Here is a 22,030-nt window from a genome sequence, read left to right as displayed (position 1 = left end):
GGGGACATAATACATCCAAACCAGCACACTATCTGTTTTCTCTCTCCCCCTGGAGACCCTATTCTCTTCGTGGTACCAATATAAATCTAGTCAGATAAGTGGAACAATGAATAGATTATTGAATCTTGTCATCTTACTCCCTTTCATCAGAAATCCGTATCTGGGTGTTATGCTTTGCTTTTAAATTTAGCTGGTATGCTTCTCCTAACTCTCCTTGCCAAATTGTAACCTCAGCTATTTTTCCAAAGGACACATGGAATTTTTCTTCATGTTATTAAATACTGAATTTAGACTGATTTTCTCACTCTTATTCTGACTTCTGTTCTTTTGATGTGTAAGTTAATCATCCAACTTTCTCTTTATTGGAGAATGTGTAGTAAAGCTGGTTTATTGATTTTTTAGATTTTAAGTTTGCATAAACTTAGATGTCATTTCAGAAAACCTCATTATCACATAAATTTAATTTATTTTAACTTTCCCATGTCTGTTTATTTAATCAGAGACAGTAAAGTTTAATCATTTCCATGCCTTTACAAGGTAATTTCATTTCATTAAATATTTATATCACGTTTATACAGTGCTCTACTGCCTCTCCATTCACAAACTTTCTAGCAGTTGTCAGTCAACATTTGATTTGTTGCTTTGCGATAATCAAATGTTTTTCTAAAATCCTACCGTTCTAAAGAAAGTATTGTGTTGAGTCTTCTCACCATCCTTTCTTTTTATTGTTCTAAGGTACATTTTATATTGGAGGAAAAGGTTCACTGAGCAGCCCATCACAGATTTTTGTAGTGTGATAAGGATCAATTCCACAGGTCCACTTGGTAAGTATCCATCTTGGCTACTCTCTTTTCCCTACACTCCAAAAATTCAAAGCAATAGTCTTACTGTCTTAAACTAAAATCACTCGCTCTTTCATAATAGCTAAAATTAAATTTCTATGTTTATCTTGCCTTAACTTGAACAAAGCTAAAACAGGACTGTATACTAATCCAAATATACATACCACAAAAAAAGGATTAAATCCTTCTGAAAAAATGATAAATACCTTTTTCTCATATATTTTCCTCATCTCTCAACAGAAGAACAAGACAATTATTTTTTGTTATGTGACGTTTTGCCAGAAGATAGAGTTCTTAGAGAAGAGCTTCAGAAGCAGAGGCTGGTAAGTATTGTTTTAAAGGGTGGAGAGTGTTGGAAATACATACAAGATACTTTTGTTATTGTTGGGTTTTTTTTTTTTCTTTTTATTATGGAAATTTTCAAACTTACACGAAAGATCTTTGCACATAAAGATCTTTAAAAAGTATACACTGGACTGAATATTGAAGCATTTCATGTTTAAAATGCAGAGAGAATTTTTTTTACTTTGTTTGGCTTCCTGGATTATCTCTAAAATAACAACAGAGCATATACGTTTCAGTATAATTTTAGCCTTCTGACACATGCTAGGGTTCAGCAGTTTTGGAAAAATGCCCTCAGCTAAAATTGAGTTGAATTGATTAACCTTTTCCCCTCTCTTCACTGGAATGTGCTATGCACTAGCACTTCTTTTATTCCCCTTTATGAATTGAACATATGGTTTGAGCAGCATAGTAGCCTTTCTCATTTTCAGGTTTAACCATAAGCAAGCTAATTTGAAAACCTCAGCATCTTTAGTCTTTAAAAAAAGCAGCATATACAAGTATGAAAATTTTATTTTCATAAGTTACTCAGATATTAATTTTTAAGTTATTTTGTTTAAAATATGTAGTTTCCTATTATTTGTGATTTAGTCATTATTATTAATTGAGATTGACTTGCTCTTCCTTTAGTGGTTTCTTATAAGTTTTTTTGTATCTTTGGACTTGGCTAGATAGTTTAAGAGAGTGCTGTGATTTAAATGTTTCTGTTAAATTCTCAGGAGATGCAATAGGAAAATAAATCTACGATATTCATATGATTTGAGAATGTCTCCTGAAGCACATTTTATCTTGTAAACATCCCAAATGATTATTGGGCCTAGTAAGGGGAGATGATATTGCCAGGCGCTGATTTATACTTAAGAAAAATGATGCATTTACTGTAACAGCAGATCAAGTGAAGAATCAGGACTTCCTGAGTTTCTCTTCTCTTCCTATAGCAGTGTATTGAAATCTTCGAAATGGGTGTGATCTACTGTCGTAATTTATGAATTTGTTTGCTTGTAGTTGTTCATAGTTGTTAATTTCTGTGAGTTTTCTCATTCATGCTCACAGTGGCCTTAATCAAGAATGATCTAACTTACATAATCCTAGTACCTTCCAGGATTCCTTCAAAGGAACTTAAACCCTCTTAGTCCAGCTATTGCTGCTTGTCAGTACTCAGAACCTTTGCTGCATAGACTTAGAACCCTGGAAATATCTCCATCTACGCAATGAAGATGACATTTTTTACCTACTTTACAGTCAGACAAGGATAGATTTGATGAAAGTGAACATTAAAGCAATTTAAACAAAATGTGGTGAAAATGTAATCAATCTGTTAATGTTTATTGAATCCTGCTTAATTAGGTGATCATACAAAGAAATAAAAAGGCATGGTTCATATCATAAAAGAGTGTATAGTCTAGGTAGAGAAGAAAGACAAATATGTTTCTTATCTTGGTAGTGGGTATATTGATAGACTATCTTGCAGGACTTGTGAAAATTAAGTGAAATAATACATGTATACACTTAAAACAGTACTTGGCACTTAGAAAGCACTCAGTAAATATTAGCCAATAATACAAATAACAATAATAATATTGTGTCCTAACAATGAAAAGAATTCAGGTAGGTGGAGAGTTGTATAGAAGGGAGGAAAATGCATATGGATCCAGATGTTCAATGCATATTTAGCAAGGTTGGGTAAGACTAGTCTGGCTGAGGTAGAAAGTTTTTTATGGGGAGGAATAAGAGAGAGATTCTAAGGGGTAAGATGGAGCGAAATTTTGGAAATCCTTTGTTGTTAGGAGCACTGACTTTGCAGTGCTAAAGACCCATCAACATCTGCTCATTGCCATGAGAATGGCCTGAAGAAAGGATGGTAAATGTGTCTGTGTAAAAATCCATTTAAAGCTGACAAATCCTGGGAAAGGGCAGACCAACTAGAAGATGTGGAAGGCCTTTAACAATTCCTGAGTGCCAGCCAGATGCCATGCCTTGCATTGGCTTCTTGCTTCATGGCAACTCTAAGAAATGGCTATTAAATGCTGTTCTATTGGCAAGGAAATAGTGGCATAGAAAGATTAATTTGCCCAGAATCACAGTGAATGAGAAGCAGAGCTGTTTTATAGTAAATGTGCCTGGTAAATGCCTTTCTTAGTCCTGCCATTCCAGTCTAGTAGTTATTTATTCAACCTCCCACGGGCCTGGTACCATTCTAGGCTCTGACGGATCTGTGGAGGGAGGGGATTCAAACTAGGGTTGGAGTTTGGGGTAAGCAGAGGAAGTTTATGGTGACCTGTCATTGCAAATCATACCCAGAGGATCAACAAAAAGAAAAAAAGTTTTGCCAAGCAGCAGGAAGAAGACAGGTTGAATTTTCACTCAACCAGTTTATCACAATTTTATGCTGCTTAGTATAGAAGCAAGAGGTTGGTGTGGGTGGTCCTCCTTGGGGAGTTGGCAGTGATATCTCTCTTTTTTACCTAGAGTTCCACAAGTCAGTAACAAGCAGTTCCAGAAAGATTTCAAATGGTCAGATGAAGAAACTTTCAACAAGAATAACATATCTTTCTTCTTCTGTCAAGTTACCAAAGATTTTAAAATAGTAATACTGAATGGTGGCAAGACTATTAAGACCCAAGTACTCTTTTAGCTTCTTTTTAAGAGTGAACTTGGGTAATGTTTCTAAAGGTGCTTTGTCGTCATGTGTTGGCGCTCTAAGAGATGTTTATGCTCTTGCTCCATAGTCTCCCTCTGGGAACCCATCCTAGGGGAAGCAGACACACAGAGGTTTATGCAGTCCCCAGCTCCACCACTGTATGGTTGTTTTTTCCTTATGTTGCTATTAATTGTACTTTATCACACAGTTCCTCTTTATGAATCAGAATTTCAGTCTAGCTTCTGGAAAATGTAATTTAATGTTGCTTTATGATGATGAGAATGTAATCCACTCAATGTTTTAAATAAATTCACCTCAACGTCAGTTGGATCTCAATTCGGGTCCATCACGGAGAACCCTCAAAGTATCAGTGGGGCATTTTCCTTCCGATCTGTACTGATGATGACTTGCATATGAATCATTCTTTAATGTTTATTCATTTGGAGCTCTAAATAAAGCATGTAGTTAGAATACCTTTATATGGTTGGCTCTTAGTTCAAATATGACTTTGTAACTTCTTTCAGGACAGGAACTATGTCTTTTACTTCAACATCCGTCCGTAAGACTCAATATATTGTAAAATTGATGTTGGTATTTTTCCCCAAACACCATTTAAAAAAAAAAAAATCTCTTGTTTCTAGGTGAGTAGTTCAAGGCATATAGTGTCTAAATGGTCCACATAAAGTCACATAACAGTTCGGCAGCAGATTTAGGGCTAGAGCCATATTTTTTTTCTACTTTCTTCTAGATCTCACTGTTCCCTTGACGTTTGTGAGATTTGCATGTGTTCCCAGTTTTCCTGCTTGACACATCCTTGAATTTTCTCATCAGCACTCTGAAGGAAACTACAGAATTAGGAAGGATTCCCAAGGGTTTGAATAGCTTATGCACCTTTTTCCCTCTAGCTTCCTTCTTTAAAAATGTTCACCTGGTCTTTGTGCATTATTCTCCTCTTTCTTTTCAGTCTAGCTTAATCTCCTCCAGTGGCTCTTTTCCCTCTTTTCATCTCTTATGTGTGTTTCCCAAGGTCTTATTCCCCATCCCATTGCTGCCAGCACTACACTGACAGCTTAAGTTCTAGTGCTGGCACAGAGGAAGTAACCTGTTGATTGAATGCATCTACAGCTTTCATGCTGGCTCACCTCTGAACCCCAAATCTAACTTTCCACATGTTAAGCTTCCTCTATGGATTTCCAGGCAGCACCTTAAGTTTAATATGTATAAAACAGACTTATTTTTACCCCACAGAAACTTGGGGTGCCTTTTCTTCATTTTTTATATAATGGTACCATCATGCTCCTCCACTCAGTCTGGAAATTTCTAGAATCATCTTTAACTCAGTCCTTTTTCTCATCCCCATACCTAAGTCATTTGTCAAGTCCTGCGAGTTGCATCACCGAGTCGCATATCCATAAGCTTCTTTGCAATTCTAGTGCCTTTTATCTTACCTTGTCTATGGATTCTCTCCTCTCCAATCAATTGACATTCCCTCCAGAATTCTAATATTAAATGTATAGCAGGAAACAGGCTCTGCCCTTGTGGAGTTTACAGTCTAGTGAACACACTTACTCATCTCACCTTTGCTCAAGTATATTAGGTGCTTTCAGGACTCAGCGTCATCAGCCAGGAGCACCAGCCCCACTCCCTCCACCTGTGTAAATACATATCCCTCAGGTCACTCTTCAGATTACACATTGTTCACAAAATCTTGCCAGATTCCACCAGTCAGAATTAATGATCTCTTCTAAACTCTATTAACACACTAATTTTATTTGGCTTTTGTATTATAGTTAGTTGTTTTAAAAAATCTCTCTTCCTTACTCTATTAGATGCCCCTTAAAAGGATGGGACTGTCTTAATTTTTGTATTTTCTCTGAGCCTTGCTCTTAAAGTATTAAATTAAATAATTCTGAAGTATTGGCTTGGTATTTCTATAAAGCCATATAGTCAGATCTCCTTAATTTAAAAAAAGAGATATAAAATAGCCAAGACAGACATCTTTAATTGCAAGTCCACACTTTTCACTAAAGCATTAAAAAATAATTGTTTTTCCATTTGCCTACAGGAGGAGCCATGTGGCATTCATAAGCTCTCAGCAGTAAGATGTACCTTTTAATTAAATTGGGAAACGGAGAAACATCCGTTTAACTGAATGTAAGACTTTCTTTTAAATCAGTGTTATTATAAATGTCAGTTTGGGAGGTCATTCATGACAATAAATATTTTATAGAAGTTTGAACCTAGATGGCAGTTTGATCCTCTGGAGGGAAACAGTGATTTGCTTTTAATGCTACTTCATATATCCCGTCTTCCCCCACAATAAGACAGCAACAAAATGAAATTATATATCTCCCACTTAGAAGATTTTTTTTCTTCATGCCAGTTTTCTTTATGGGCTTTAGAGACTTTTAGCAAAAGGTCAAATTATTTTCTATCAGTTAAGGTTACATTTATCCCCTTCTCTCATAACCCCTAGTTTTGTAGCACAGGTTCTAACATTGCATCTAGAGTAACTACAGATGATACTAGAATGGTGCTACAGGCAAGTGAATGCTTTGGAAATGCTTCTGGAAGATAAAGATAATGTTTTCCATTGAATGCAAAATTGTTATTAACTATATAACAGATCGAGTTAACTAGAATGACCATTGAGTTATATTCACTTTAAGATTAATGTTTTCATTCAGGAAACAAAAGTAAACCCATTGTGAAGTAAACTAATCTTAATCCCTACCACTTTAAGCTCCTTCAACAAGAATGTATAGTTGTTCATAATTTACCTGGTATTTTCTATATACCTTGACTCAATGAAATTAGTAAGGCCATCTTATGAGCCCTTTCTAGATGGAAAAGCAAAGTCAAAGATGTTAGGAAACATAATCAAGGCCATGGTTCTAGACTATTAAATAAGAAGGAAGGCAACTCAAACTCCCATTTCCCACCCCCGCACACCATTCTCTTTCCAATATCTAGGATCCTTTCTCAAATTTGATCCTTCTCTAAGCAAATATGACATTTTCTAAATTGACATTCTTTAGAATCAATAAAAATGTGTGAACAAACTATAATTACATATGTAAATAAATAATGCTTTATTTCCATTGCTGAGAGATTTTTTAAGAAAATCTTATTTCTTACAGATGATCCTAGGTCATTGATAGGAATTTTTCATTCCTTTAGGCCTAAGCTTCCTATATTTTCTTTTAAAACTTGAAGATAGTGTGTTTTCAGAGTTTCCTCTATTTTTTAGAGAAACATAGAGCTATACCTGACCTTGGTTTTATCCCAGAAAATTCTTCCTCAGGCAGGCAACACTATACTGAGCCACACCATGCTGATGGCTTGCTCTTCTTAATTCTAAAAGATGAGTATTTTGCAGTGTTCCAGAGTCACCTGTTCAATTTTGAAAAGTCCTCTTGCCTAAGCTAAATTCCCTTATATATCTTACCTTTAACACAAGTAAGAATTTGGCTTTCCTCATTTCTTATGTGTTTAATTCTTACATTTTTCTTTTGTTTTTTTTTTTTTACTTCTACCTTTTTTTTTTCATCATGGTGATTCATTCAATGTATTTAAATTCATGTAAGTTTTTTCCTCCCCTAGTTCCTTTTTTTTTAAGATGTTTTGCCCATTCTGTCTCTTCCCTACTTTTCCAAAACCACCTCAGTAAGAGTCAAGGTAAAAGAAAAAATACCATCTTTCTATCCTGTGTAGCACTGCAACTTCGGAAAGGGTAGAGAGGTAGTGTCTTTCAAGAAGCTAAGATATTAGATTAAATCTCATCGATTTGAGGGCATATATCATCATCCAGTTAAGAAATTTCTCTCTGGCTTTTTCGTTTTACTGTTTTTCTTTAATCATTGACATGGTCTTTCTCATTTGTTTATAAAGATCCTTGATGTCACAAAATTAACTTTCCAACATCTCTTTCATAAAATGCTGAGAAAGGTGGATTTTATTGATGTTTTTAAAAGAAACTGTATTGTACCATTGACAGTCCTTGTTTCAATATTAGTTATACCTGACTCTACATGCAGAGAGATGTGTTTTTGTTTTAATTAAGTATATTAAGTATATTGAGTATATTGCTAATAAATTCAAATCTTCAAGTCATCATACTCCGGCAAACAGATCAGTTTTTCCCAGTGCTGTCCAGCATTTTTTGACACTTAAAAGAGAGCCTTGTGGAGGGAAGGTAGCTTTTTACTTGACCTACTGGTCAGAGAGATTCTAAAATATTTAAGTAAGTTGCAAGCAGGTTCTTTTCTGAAAGTAGTTGAAACAGAACATAAATATCTATGTCTCTCTGCATGTAGAGTCAGGTATAACTAATACTGAAACAAGGACTGTCAATGGTACAGTACAGTTTCTTTAAAAAAAAATCAAAATCCACCTTTCTCAGCATTTTATGAAAGAGAGTTGGAAAGTTAATTTTGTGAATTTATTCATAATTCCATTTTACTTTGTTAATCAAACTTGTCCCATAATCCTTAAATTAGAGGAAATTTGCTGGTCTTTTTATACTTTAATTTCCTCATTGAATATTACATCAGACAGAACAAAGGATATGATGTGGGGGTGGGGGGCTTTCATCATAACTCTCATTGGGCTTAAAACAAAAATACCATGCTTACTGTCAGAGGATATGGAAAAAAGCACAGAGAACAGGAAGAAATGGTGGTGTTTTCCTGCCTAAGTTTACAACAATTTGATGACCATTTCAGTAATTCTATATAAGGTTCATCTTCAAATCATATAATCAATAATTAAAATTCTCCAATACTTTCAAATCCGTTTAGAATGAAAATCCAGACTTCTTACCAAGATCCCAAATGATCTGGTGCCACCTGTCTGTCTGACCCACCCTCTCCCCCATTCTCTCCGTCCCTCTGTGACTCCTGTCTCTTTCCAACCCTCTGGGGCTTGTCTTGCTCATCACTCTCTCCCTGGCTTACTGCCCTCCAGCCACACTGGCCATGTCTCTGTTCCTCAGACACCCCGAGCCCCTTCCAGCCTCAAGGCCTTTGTGCTTTCTGCTTGCTCTGCCTAGAATGTCTTCTCCAAAATCTCATGACCTTTCTGAAGGGGAAGGGAAGACTTCTGAGAAGGGGATGTCTGAGGTGAGTCCGGAATGGTGCTACAGGCAAATGAATGCTTTGGAAATATTTCTGGAAGATAAAAACCTTTGGAGTCTTTCAAATGATTATCGATGATTTAGGAAATCTTGCCCTCTATGGAGGACTAACTCTAGCAGTCAGCTACAATGTTTGGAAAGTAGACACTAAAAATTTGTATTGCTTGGTTAATTTGTTGTAAACTCTTTTCTAAGTGGGTAGAAAAGTGCCCAGCGTAATGCCAATAATAACTAAAGTAGTGCTTTAGTTAACTCTTGGAAAGTTTTTGTTGAATAAATGGCATTTGTTTTAGCCAATCAGAGTGTCCAAGTCACCAGTTTTCACCAAAAACAACAGAAGATATCACCCTTTTCTCCTATGTATGTTATTTTTAATTTGTCCCTCCTTTGGTTGGTGAGGAGAGAATAGGTGGTGGAAAGCAAACAAACATCTTTGGTTTCTTTCTTTTTTCACCCTAAAGGATCATAATTGTTTGCTTTCCATGCCTTGATGTCAGTCCCTCAAAGGGCTGCCTGTCCCTAAATCTTCAGTGCTGTACCAACAGGCTCCTAATGTTCGCACTCCTAAAGAGAAAAGGCTCATCAGTGTCCCATATGTACTTGGGGCTTTGCCGTTTGGTATGCAGTCTAGGTTCTGGTATTGTAAACCAGTCATTGCAAAAGAAAGCTAGTACTTTGTGACTCATTTGTATCAACAGTTCAGGCCTTTTTCTACATCTGACTAATGAAAATTTATATTAATTTCTTTTTAAGTTCCATTTTGTTGATCATCTACTTTTTCATTTTCTACCCTAAACTTTTCTCAGTGACTGAAAACTTAAGAAAAGACTAAATGCTAAACTGTTCAAAATTGACTCTTCTTCAAGGTTTTTCCTCCCCTAAGATTCTTAAAAACTTGAGATGCCTATGTTTTTATTCATTTTCTTGGGAGATATTTTTACAATCTGAGGATGTAAGTGAAAAGTAAATGCACCCTGAACCTTTACTGGTCTCTGGACTTTAGGGGAGCGCAGTGACCAAGGGGTGGGTCAGACTGCAAGGGCCGCTGCTCGAGAGCCCCTCAGTCTGCCCTCTCTTGCAGCCATGGTTCCGTCAGGCTGTGGCCAGACACTCCAACAAGTATCTAATTTAACTTTTTACATTTAAATCTTTTAACACCAAAGTGCATGCCTATAACTTTCTTGAGTGTTTCAAGAAAAGTGCATCGTAGGGCTTGCTTGACAAACTGCAAGTCTCTACATCCAGCTCTTCTACCACAGACTGCTATTGCACACTCAGGCACCTCCTGGAGAAATCACTCAGACATAGTAATATTTTATTCCTCAGCATTCCTGTTCTCACCCCATAGTAGTAGAGCTCCATGTTGTATCAGTGCAGGACTGTTCCTTCCCCCAGCAGCTTACAGTTTTTGCTTTGTTTAAGAAAACATCCCCAGGAAGCAAATGGGATTTTGTGCCTCTTCATTATCAAAAGGCTCTCACTCTGTCTCATCTTCATCTTTTAACTTATTTATCAATGATGATTATATCAATAAGTTGCTGCATTTAGTTACCTTGAGATATACATTTTGTCAGAAATTTGTCTTTGGAGAATATGCCAGCAAGTTATGTCACACATTGCTAGACTTTCCTTAGATAATTTGCTAACAGCCCCCTACCCACCCAGTCAAATCTAGGCACCTAGTTGCGTCTTACTTAAAATTTAATCAGTGTTGTAAAAAACATTGTGAACATGACACAAGAAGTAAAATTTTGGAAGCCTCAGCTGCCCAGTAGTTGGTGTTGGCAGGATAGGGGTTAGAAATGAATTTTTAGGGGACTCTTCTGTCTAGTGTGTGGCTTGACTTTTGATTCATTTTTAGGTAAGAATTAAATAACTTTCCATGAAAGGCCCAGTTTATGACTACGCAGTTTTTATAAGGCAGTGTCAGCCGACATAACTTCTGCCTACCTTCTAAGGCCTGTGGCTCTGTATCCCAGTAACAGATTAGAAAGGCAACATTCCAAATACTCGACTGGAAGAAGGACAAAGTCAAAATTATTACCCCTCGGAATTTATAAAAATCATGTTTAGGGATGATTTAGGAATTCATCATTTTTCTAGACAGTCTTTAATTCTCAGCCTCCCCTCAGGAAAGAGCAGGTATCTGTATTGTATCCCACACCTCTGCACTGCCTCCCTTGGGTTTTGGAATATGCTTCGGCATGAGGGGCAGCTGTTTGCAGGGTTAATATGAGAAACAGCCCCATGTTGTTTGGGCCATGTATTATAAGTATATTGTCCATTACATCACTTTTTATGAACCCCTCTGTCTGAACTGTTTCCCTTTCCTAAGAAAGCTGAGAGTCAAATTTGGGGCCCATTTTTAAGTATGCATAACTGTGTGTGTATACATATATTTCTTCTTTTTATTTTTTTTCCTCAGTTTATATGTCCACCCTATACTATGTTTTGCTTTCTTCTTTCACTCCCATTTTTAAGCTACATTATTTTATAATAGTCTGAAACTCTTACTAGAATAAGATGGTCTACATAAGATAATCCCAAATACTTCTGAGCCAATCCATGATTTTAGAAATTGAGAGCCAATTAGAAGATTCTGCTGCTTTCATGTGGCACCGATGGGCCAATGCTATCAGTTTAGAAGGGAGATTTGTTGTGCTCTCTGTTGTTGGAGCGCTGCTGGTCTCCTAGACTGAGAATTCCTAGCAGGTTCTGCTATGCTGCTGCCTTTGGACCAGGTTAGGAAGGAACCATAGGAATGTGTTGTTAACTCACATAGCCACTCATGCATCTTATTAGTCAGGAAACTCCATTGTAATTATTTCTTATCAGTATCCAAGAAAGTTTAGTTTTAGTTCTATTTCTTTAGGTTAATCAAGCTATTTCCATTGGATTTGTCATTCTAAGCATGAGTTTTCAGCTTTCTTATGTACAAATTCTTACCTAAATCGACAATTTTCTAAAGTGCTCTTTCCTAAATTAGTTGATTTCCATAGTTTTTAACCTAATTCACATTTTAATTTTCTGCCTATATGTCAGTCCCCTTTAACTATGTTGAATAACATCTGCTATTTCATTATTTCGTCTGCTTTCAGCTTATGAATAAAGATGAAAGACTAGGGCCTGACCCTTTTGCTACCGTACTTGACATTTTATGCCAATTAGACAAATACACGACTTGTTATTATGGCTCTGACTCTTTGCCTGGTACATAAGCTGGTCTTGTATTCTTACAACCATGGTTTTCATCCAAGCCTATTTTGTGATGAAAATTTTATCCAATTTCATCAGCTGCTTTGACAAGTTCAAACATACAACATCTGCGATATTCTCTTCATCCCTCTATTCCATAAATCCGTGAAAAGAACCTAGTTTTATCTGCCCAGCATGAGATTTTTTTACATAAAACTACAAAGCTGGTAGGCTTTTGATTTGTACATCTTTGTGGTGCTTTCTGTAGATTGTCTCCTAATATTATCATATTTTTTGCAAGTATAAGTGACTTTAAACATATGCTACAACTAATCCTATCAGATACAAAACTTTATAAAGGAAAAAGAGGGAAGGAGACATGAGAAAGAGAAAGGGAAGAAAGAAGAAAAAGAGATTGGGGAGAGAAGGATGAAGGGGAAAGAGAGAGGGAGAGAAAAACATATTTTTTTTCTTGATTGCTCAAGTAGCTTTCACTCAGTATATATTCCTCACTAATACCCAGTCAGTAGCTGTCAACAGTTTTGGCACCAAGAACCTATGCAGCTCTGAACAAGTTACCTTAACATTTCTTTATAGGGAATTGGTAGATAGTTTCATAAGATCCCTTTCAGCTCTCAAGTTCTAAAAAGCTAGTACTTAACAGTATTGATCAGAAATGAAATCTTATTGGAGTAGAAAGGTTAGGTTTAGTAAGTAGAAATAGACTATATTAATGGGGAGACATTGAGAAAATAGTCAAGAAGGAATAGGCAAGTATTCACATTATAACCGCAAGGTTGAGGTGTGGCAAGAACATAAGTTGGAACTCAACAAATGGAACAGACAGTCCAGCTAAAAACAAACCACCAATTCCCCATGTTCAATTTTCCCAACTATAGGGTCCCTGCTGGCATTGAAGATATTAAAATGAGAAAAGCCTTATGCAAATGAAATAAACAGAACATGAAGATGGAGCAACAAATGGTTTAAGTAGCTCCCCTCGAAGGAAAATCTGGAAAGGGTTTGAAAAGGGTTTGGTCAGTGGACAGAAGAGAAGATCTTGTAGGAGTGGACGTAGGTAAAAATTAAAGGAATTTTACAGTGTCTGCACTATCAGGGATGACTTGTATATGGCAGAGCCATTGCTTCCCTTGTTGGTGTGGTTGTTGATAGTGCAGATAAGCTAGCTGAGAATCCACAGTACCATGGCATTGCTGCATGAAAAGAGCTCCAAAACCAAAGAACAGAAGGAAATGGTTTTAGTTACTTACCATTAAGGCAGCTTCTTGCCTTTTTTTCCCGTCTATCCAGTGCTGCCTCTAATTTACCAAAATGTAAATTCGTACTCCTAAGAAGAACTAGTATATACAACTTCAATTGTCTACCCTTAATAGATCATGAAATTCTGGGTCAACTAATATAACTTAAACTTGGCATAAGAAAACCTTAGATGGCTTAATATCACTCTGGTTTAGACTCACAAATCCTTTATGCTTGAGCTGAGTCTAAATCAAAGAACCATTTGGGTTGTATCATCACCATGATGAGAATATTTGTCAATTACAGTTTTACGTAAGGTTCACTTTAAATTTGGAAACAGCAATTTAAATTATTTGATACATTAGTCTCATCCCTTTTATTTCTCTTGCTTTTATCTATCCAAAAGCTACCAGCATAAAGCCCTGTCTTAATTTGCCCGAGCTGCTGTCACAGATACCACAAATTAGTTTTGGCTTAAACAATAGGAATTTATTGGCTCATGGTTTTGAGGCCAGAATTGGTCCAAAATATTGGCAAGGCCTGCTTTCTCCCCAGAGACTATAATATCCTGGTGCTGGCTGCCCACAGACCTTGGAGTTCCTTGGCTTATCTTTGTTTCCTATCACATGGTGATATCCTCTTCTTTCTCCCTTCTGTGACTTCCTGAGTATCTTGATGAGGCCACCATTAATTGTATCAGGATCTACCATCATTCATTTGGGCCACAACTTAACTAAAGTAACATCTTCCAAGGACCCTGTTTACAATGGGCTTATACACACAGCGATGCGTAATACATAATTCAGTTTACCACAGCCCTAACCATTCATGAAATAAAAGGTGTTCTTTTATATTTGTTGTATGCCTTTTTTTCTTAATTGATGCTCAGTGTTTTCATATAGACATCAAGTAAATGTAGAGAACACACAAAATTCACCTAGGTTTAAGGTTGTTAAATTCTAACCTTTCAAATTTCAGGGCATCTTGATCTACATTGGCAAGTGATTGTATCATCCCTAACTTTATTGTCATAATTGAGACTGAAGTAAGTTCCTGTCTTTCCAAAAGTGAAAGATTTCCATGTATAGGAATTGGGTGTACACCACCATTAATAAGGCATGGAGGAGTAAACCTAGCAACATGAAATGTACAAAGCAGCTATTTTGTGTTCAGATTTGGTCAAGAACTCAAGCTTATATGTTTGCAGGAGGAATAGAGTTGGAGAGATGGGAGTAATTAAATGTTAAATTATCTTTTAAGAAATTTACTTGCCAGTAAGCTTAAAAAAAAGAGAAAGCTAAGTGAAAAGGAAACCTGAGAAAGAATTATGTAAGAAAGCACAGGGACCAAAACAGCATAGAAGATATCTAATGGTTTCAACCAGGATTGGATTTTTTTTTTTTTTAACGAAACTAGTACAAATTAATTTCCCACCTTCCAAATTACAAGATCAAGATAAAAATCTCTTTTTTTTTTTGAGAAGAAATAATTTCTTTTTATTGAGGTAAAATTTACATAACATAAAATTCACCATTTTAACTATTTTAAAGTGTATAATTCAGTGATTTCCAGCACATTCTCAATGTTGTACAACCATCACTATCTAATTACAGAATAAGAACATAAAAATCTTATACACTTCAATACTTACTTCAGTAAACCTGCAAAATTTTTACTGTCTACTTGGTTTTCCCATCACAATCATAAGTGTAAACCTTGAACCATTCCCTAAAATGAGGAAAGAACACTGTTTTCTCTAATAAGTTTTCTCCAAATAATGTGCCTGATTTGAGAAGAGCTTAGCCACTGGAAATAAGTGGCAACTACAATTCTGCCTACATAACTTCCACCTCCTGCAGCAATACGCAGTGGCAGCAGGGCTGCAGGTGGGGGATGGGTTGCAGCTGAAGATAAACAGCTCACCAGCAGAGAGCCCGCCCACCAGCCCTCAAGCCTCGATGCCATGGCCCCCTCCAAGCCTTGTTCACACTGCTGCCCAAGTAATTTTAAAAGTGATAGACTGGATCATGTCATTCCCCTGCTTAAAATTCTTCTATGGTTTCTAATCATGTACAGCAGTAGTACTCAAAGTGTGGAGTATGGAACACTTGGGGTCCCTGTGGTAAAGTAAATTATACACCCCAGCAAACACATGTTCTTCATCTTAATCTGCGTCCCTGTGAATAGGAACTTTGAAGATATTATTCTGAGTTATGGAGTGGAGAACTGTACGAGGATGGGCCTTAATCCAGATTACTCCGAAGACACAGAACTGGAAAGAAGAGGGCATCAGCATGTCAGGGGAGGCAGAGATAAGCCAGAGAATCCCAAAGGTTGCCAGCAGCCAGACTAGAATGCTGCAGACTTCGGAGAGAAAGCATTGCCCTGCTGGCACCTTGAACTTTCATCTTCTGGTCTCAAAACCGTGAGCAGATAAATTTCCATTGTTTAAGACAAAACCAGTTTGTGGTACTTGTGATAGCAGCTCAGGAAAACTGAGACAATCCCCAAGATCTTTGCAGCAGTCCCTGTGGTTAAAACCGTTCTCACAGTAATAAGACATTTTCTTTTTTGACTGTGTTGACATTTGCAACAAAGGTCCAGAAGCAATGGTGGGTAAAACTGATGGTACCTTAGCAAGGTTCAAAGCAGTATCGTCAGACTGTACTAGCGGTCATTGTATTCTTCACTGCCATGTTCTTACAGTTAAAGAAAAAAAAGTGGCAGTTTCATAAGAATATTCTTGATGAAGCAGTAAAAGTTATTAATTTTATTAAATCTTGACTCTTGAGAATACATCTTTTTAACATGCTGTGAGATAAAATGGGAAGTATTCCTAAAGCACATCAACTGCACATGACTGTGTTGAGGAAAAGCACTAATGTGACTATTTGAGTCACAATCTGAACAAGCCACTTTTTAAGGAACACCACTTTTTCTTGAAAGAATGACAGACAAACAACGGGTATTAGACATTATCTTGGAAATGGACAAAGTGAATCTGTTATCTCCAGGAAAACAACTGATAGTATCTGTTGACAATGATCAAATCTAGTTTTCAAGCCAATTTAGGTTTTTGGAAAACTTATATCCATCACTTTGAGCTTGACAACTTCCCAATAAAGACTTTCCCCATAAGATCAGGAGGGGTATTAATGAGTGTGTTCTTTTACATTGTGTAATGAAATGCCAGCATTTAGAAGATCTACATAATAACTCACTGTACAAATATTTTCCAGTTGACCAATGCATGAGATTACAAAAGCTTGCATATATAAAAAGATGCAGTCAAAGTTGAAGGTAGACAAGTAGATTTTGTATGAAAAGTTTATTGATACGATTTCTCATTTCACATTGCAACCAATCTTTAAGTAACTACACTTGTCAAGTTTTGATGTAGTATCAAAAAAAAATTCACAATTTTCTGAAAAGAGTATGAAAATGCTCCTTCTTTACTAGCTATTATTTGTGAGAGACCAGATCTTCTTTATCAACTTCAATCAAGACAATACATTGCAAAAGAACAAATGGAGAAGCAAACATAAAAATTTGGCTGTCTTCTATTATACCAGACATTAGAAAGATTTGCAAAAATGTAAAACAGTGCCATTCTTCCAAGTTTGACTGGTTGATTTTGAAAACAGCCCTTTGTAGTCCTCGATTTTTAAGAGTATGAAGAGATCCTGAGACCAAAAGGTTTGAGTACTGCTGACCTACAGGGTAGAGTCTGAATAGCCTACCAAACTCTCCAACACAGAGCTTCTGCTAACTTCTCCATGTTCTCACTGCACCTAGTCCTTTTACCGTAGGCTCCAAGTGCACCAAACTACTTTCCGCTCCCTCCAAACTACCACATTGTTTCACCAAGAACTGTCCTATGATGGTTGGGTTCATGTGTCAACTTGGGCAGTTATGGTGCCCAGTTGTTTGTTCAAGCAAGCACTGGCCTGATTGTTACTGTGAGGACATTTCATGGACTTAAAATCATCAGTAAATTGATTGCATCTATGGCCTATGATATCTGCAGTCAACTGAGGAGACTGCCTTCAACAATAAGAGAAATCTTATCCAATCAGTTAGAAGCCTTTAAAAGGAGAAGTGATGATTTCAGCAGTCAGAAGAGAGAATTTTTCATTCTAGATATTGTACTTTTCCATTCTAGAATTTTCATTTGGTTCTATTTTATTTTATTTTATTTCATTTTCTTGCCAAGATCTCCTCTAGCTGTTCATTCATTGTGTCCGTATTTCCCTTTTTAATTTCCATATTTTATAATAGCTGTTTTAAAGTCCATGTCTAATAATTCTGACATCTGTGACACCTCTAGCTCTGATTCTTTTGCCTGTTTTTTCCTCCTGGTTGTGAGTTACATTTTTATGTTTTATGTACATTTAGTAATTTTTTGTTGTATGCTGGATAGCCTGTATCCTATAGTATTAAAAGTATTGGATTATATTATTTTCTTTTGAAGAACTTTGAGTTTTGTTCTGGCAGGCAGTTAATTTGCTGGTGGATCCACTTGATTCTGTTGAGACATGGCTTCAGGCTTTACTAAGGGTAGTCCAGAGTAGCTCTTATTTTAGGACTAGACTAGCCCTACTCCTAAGGTGTGACCTTTATAGGATTACAGCAGAGTTCCTGAGGTATTCAGCAAGGTCTTTCCATTCTGGCTCTCAGAACTCCAGGATGTCACAACACTGCAATTTCTGGAATATCTATTCATCTTCACAACCCCTAGAAACTCCTATGTGAGGCCTCACAGAGTGCTGCCCTGTACATGTGCAGCTTAATATTTGGCCAGAGAGTAAGAGGATCCCAGTGCAGTTTTCTAAAACTCCTTCTCTGCAGCTCTCTTCTCTCCAGTACCTCTTCGTGTAAATACTACCCACTTCAGCATCCTGATCGCCGATCTGTGTTTCTTCTACCCAGTAAGGTAGCTACTTCGGTTTGGATTTAACTTTCCTATGTTGTAGTTTGGAGAGTACCCAAAAAGCTAGTAACTGTGTGATTCTTTTCTCTCAAGGGTCAAAACTTTGCTGTTTATCACCCAACACCTGAAAACAGATAATGTACGAAGTAATTTGTTTTATAGTTGTTTATGTTGGGAGGAGTATCTGTGATAACCATTATTCCATTGTGGCTGAAATCAGCAGTTAATTGAATTGATTTTCATCATGGTAGCTTCCTAATTTGTTTTACTCAAATGGATTCATATTTCTAGATGTTTGGTGATGCATTGCCGGAAATGCCATATGGAATTTAAGGTTCTAGATACTGGCTCATTTATACACTGTTTATAATATTAGCAATAATTTTATGAAGTTCTCATTCTGAACTCCATGCTATAAGAGAAGTTGGATAGGAGTGTGCAGATGCAGAATGAAAACAGCATAAGAGCTTTTCAGTTCCCTTCAGAAGACAAAACAGGCAGCAGATGATGAATCTTGGGCAAAGGAAGTTGATGTGGGCCAGATAATTAATAACAATAATATCCAGCATTTAATGAGCCATATCCAATTTGAATCTACATAAATTATCTGATTTAATCCTCTTACCAATGCTGTGAGTTAATGTTTTTATTTTCATCGTAAAAATGAGAAAAAATTTAAAAGGTTAAAGAGGTGAAATAACATATATAGTCCAGGCAAGAGCCAGATTTCAAATCCAGGCCCACCTAATGTTTCAGAGCTTCAGCTCTTAACTCTTGCATTATAGTCAGAAATGGCTGCATGGTAGAAATGGGAATCAAGTTGAGTGTTGAAGAACAGGTAAGATTTGATAAGAGGGAGATAAAACCTCATGGAAAGATAACATGTAGAAGCACCCTGATGAGAGCAGGATATTACCAGAGCATAAAAATTGTTTGAGTTGGAGTATTACAAGATAAATGCACATGAAAACAATATTTGAGAAAAGTTTTTCTAGCAGCAAAAGGCAGGATGAATTGGAATAGAAGAAGGATTGAAATCAAGGCGCTCTTCCAGGAGATTTATTTATAATCCCAGAGTAACTGCTTAAAACCTGGGCTGAGAGTGATGACATTGGGAATGATAGAATAAATAAACTATGGAGGATTGTTCAAGTGAAAAACTCATTAGAACTTGATTACAAACTTAAACTGAGAATTAAGGAAAGGAGCAGGTCAAAGACCCCACCGCATTTTTGTTTTTGGAAGAGGGTAAGAATGGGAGACCGACCACTGACCGAGACAGGAGAGTGTGGAGAAACGACGGGGTAGGAGATGATGGTGAGGCCCTGTTAACTTTGTGTTTCCTGCATGGCTGTCCACGTGGAGTGTTCTGCAGCATTTAACGGTACAGAGGCGGGGTTGGATGCAAGGACAGGAATGGAGAGAGAAATTTGAATATTGTCAGCTTTCGTACACTCCCTTTGTGCTTCCACCCCAGTTTCCTCCCATCCAGACGATTACATTTTTCATTAGCTAACTGTGTGTTTATTAAAGATAATATCATAAATATTTTTCTACCAGATGATTACATTTTTCATTAGCTAATTGTGTGTTTATTAAAGATAATATCATAAGTATTTTTCTACTTTACAGAAAGAAATTCTGGAACAGCAGCAGCAAGAAAGAACTGACACTAATTTTCATGGCATTTGTATGTTTTGCAGTGCAGAATTCCTTGGAAACAGGTTTGCCCTAGCTCATGTCTTTAAATATTACTGTTTTTCATCTGAAAACTCATCAAAATGTCCATAAACTCTTACTTATATTGCCTTAGCTCATGTCTTTAAATATTACTGTTTTTCATCTGAAAACTCATCAAAATGTCCATAAACTCTTACTTATGTAAGTTAAATTTTATGGGTTAGCTGAAGACCCTAGCATCAAAGATGGACTGTAGTTGCTCTAAACAGAGTAGGGGAATAAATTTTTAGAAGTTGCTGAAAATAGACATGTTTAATATTGTAGGGTTTTTTAAATTCTTAAGGCAAAGGACACTGCCCCAGCAAATCAAGGGGGAGCTGCCCAGTGCACCTGCACCTGTTGAACCAGCTGCTGACTGGTTCAAGAAGCCTGTTGCAGGGCTTCAGTGTCAGACCTGAAAGCCCTGGATGGGTTGGCTTATGCCTGGACACTCTAGGGGAAACTCCTTGGAGTAAGAAAGTCCTGGAGCCTGTCCTAGCTGAGCATGGGAGCAGTTCCTGAGGGTGTCACTTTCACCCCCATCCCTCCAGCTAGCTGAGGGCTAGGGCTTAAGCCCTTCCTGAGCCAACCCTCATGGACCTCAGAAACTACTGGGGCCTCCCCCAACAGAGCCTGAGAAACAGGAAGCCCTTCCAACCCACCCACTCCTTGATCCAGCCACTTGTTCACCTCATATCTCCTCACTTCCAGACTGTAGATACCTGGCCATTAGGCTCCGCAGAGGCTTGCAGCGTGACTAGACTCCCATGGGGGCATTCTGTGTGGCTTTTCAAGCAAGAGATCCAATTTCACAGTGTGTGGTGGTGAGAGAAACTGCCCAACCCTCCATGCCCGTTGAGCCAGATGTTATTTCTGACCCCATCCAGGCACAATCGAGGATCTGGATCTTAGTCCTGGAAGCACTCAACAGATTCTAACTATGGTTTGGCCACTCTAGGAAGAAGCTTCCTAGATCCAGAGGCACTGTAGCCCACCTCAACAGAGCCTCAGGGTAGGGGAAGCTTTCCAACCTGCTGCCACCTCCTCTGCCCCTTGCAGGAGGCTCCAGCTCGGCCTCCACCGGGACCCTCCACAGCCGGGTCTCAGGCCGGGAACCCTGGGGAAGATCCTGCTGTGTCTAGGCACCCCCACGAGAATCCCTGTGGACCCATAAGGCCCTGTTAACTATCCCCAACAAGTGTTAGTTTTCTTCAAAGTTAACAGTAACAGTTAAGCAGTTAGACAAATGCACATATTAAGTGCAAGATTAATAAATGTCTCCCACCTAACAAAAAGGAGATGGTTGCTACATTTCACTTTCTCAAAGAAAACAAACAAAAACACTAAAAACAATTCTCTTTGGGGGTCAGCTAAGTATCTAAATAAGCTAGATAAAATAAACTTTGTATTTTAACATGTCATTGCATATAGTCTGTCAATAGTATGGTACCAATGATTTCCCAAAAATTGTCACCATTATTTTAGGGCCTAAAGTTATGATAACAGCCCAGTAGAATACATTTCACACATATGCTTTTTTGCTATGTAAAATTTACATAACTTAAAATTTTCCTTTTCTGCATAAGCTAATCAACAGGGTGGTCATTGTATTTCCAGGTTATCGTAACGCTTGATTGTAATTAGATGTGTTGACTGTGGGTTCCAGGTCTCTGTGCAGTAATAAACTGACTAAATGTCCATGATCCCAGGTCATAGTAGGACATATGTCTCTCAGACCACAGACAGTTGCCTCTTCCTCTTCCCCCTGATGAATTGGAAAAGTACACAAATTACAGTTTATTTCGTAGTTTAAAGAACAGAAACCCCCTTCCCCTGTAGCGTATAACCCTGTTCAACAGTGGCAGATAGTGGAACACACTCGGCCTCCCTTGAGAGAACTGTTGCAATCATGTGTGTTCTTACATACTTTATAACACGTCACTCTTTTATAGCCCAAATGCACGTGC

General features: G+C 37.4%; 1 protein-coding gene across 1 annotated transcript in view; it reads left to right on the top strand.

The window, feature by feature from the left end:
* Window positions 1-22,030, top strand: part of ZNF277 (zinc finger protein 277) — a 145,785-nt gene that overhangs the window by 106,670 nt on the left and 17,085 nt on the right. The window contains exons 3-5 of the mRNA XM_037836352.1: window positions 736-824; window positions 1,083-1,165; window positions 19,977-20,068. Of these exons, the coding sequence (XP_037692280.1) occupies window positions 736-824; window positions 1,083-1,165; window positions 19,977-20,068 (264 nt within the window). The remainder of the gene's footprint in view (window positions 1-735; window positions 825-1,082; window positions 1,166-19,976; window positions 20,069-22,030) is intronic.

Source organism: Choloepus didactylus, chromosome 5 (genome assembly GCF_015220235.1).
Source record: "Choloepus didactylus isolate mChoDid1 chromosome 5, mChoDid1.pri, whole genome shotgun sequence".
In the NCBI taxonomy this organism is placed as follows: domain Eukaryota; kingdom Metazoa; phylum Chordata; class Mammalia; order Pilosa; family Megalonychidae; genus Choloepus; species Choloepus didactylus.
This window is presented reverse-complemented; position numbering and strand designations above follow the sequence as displayed.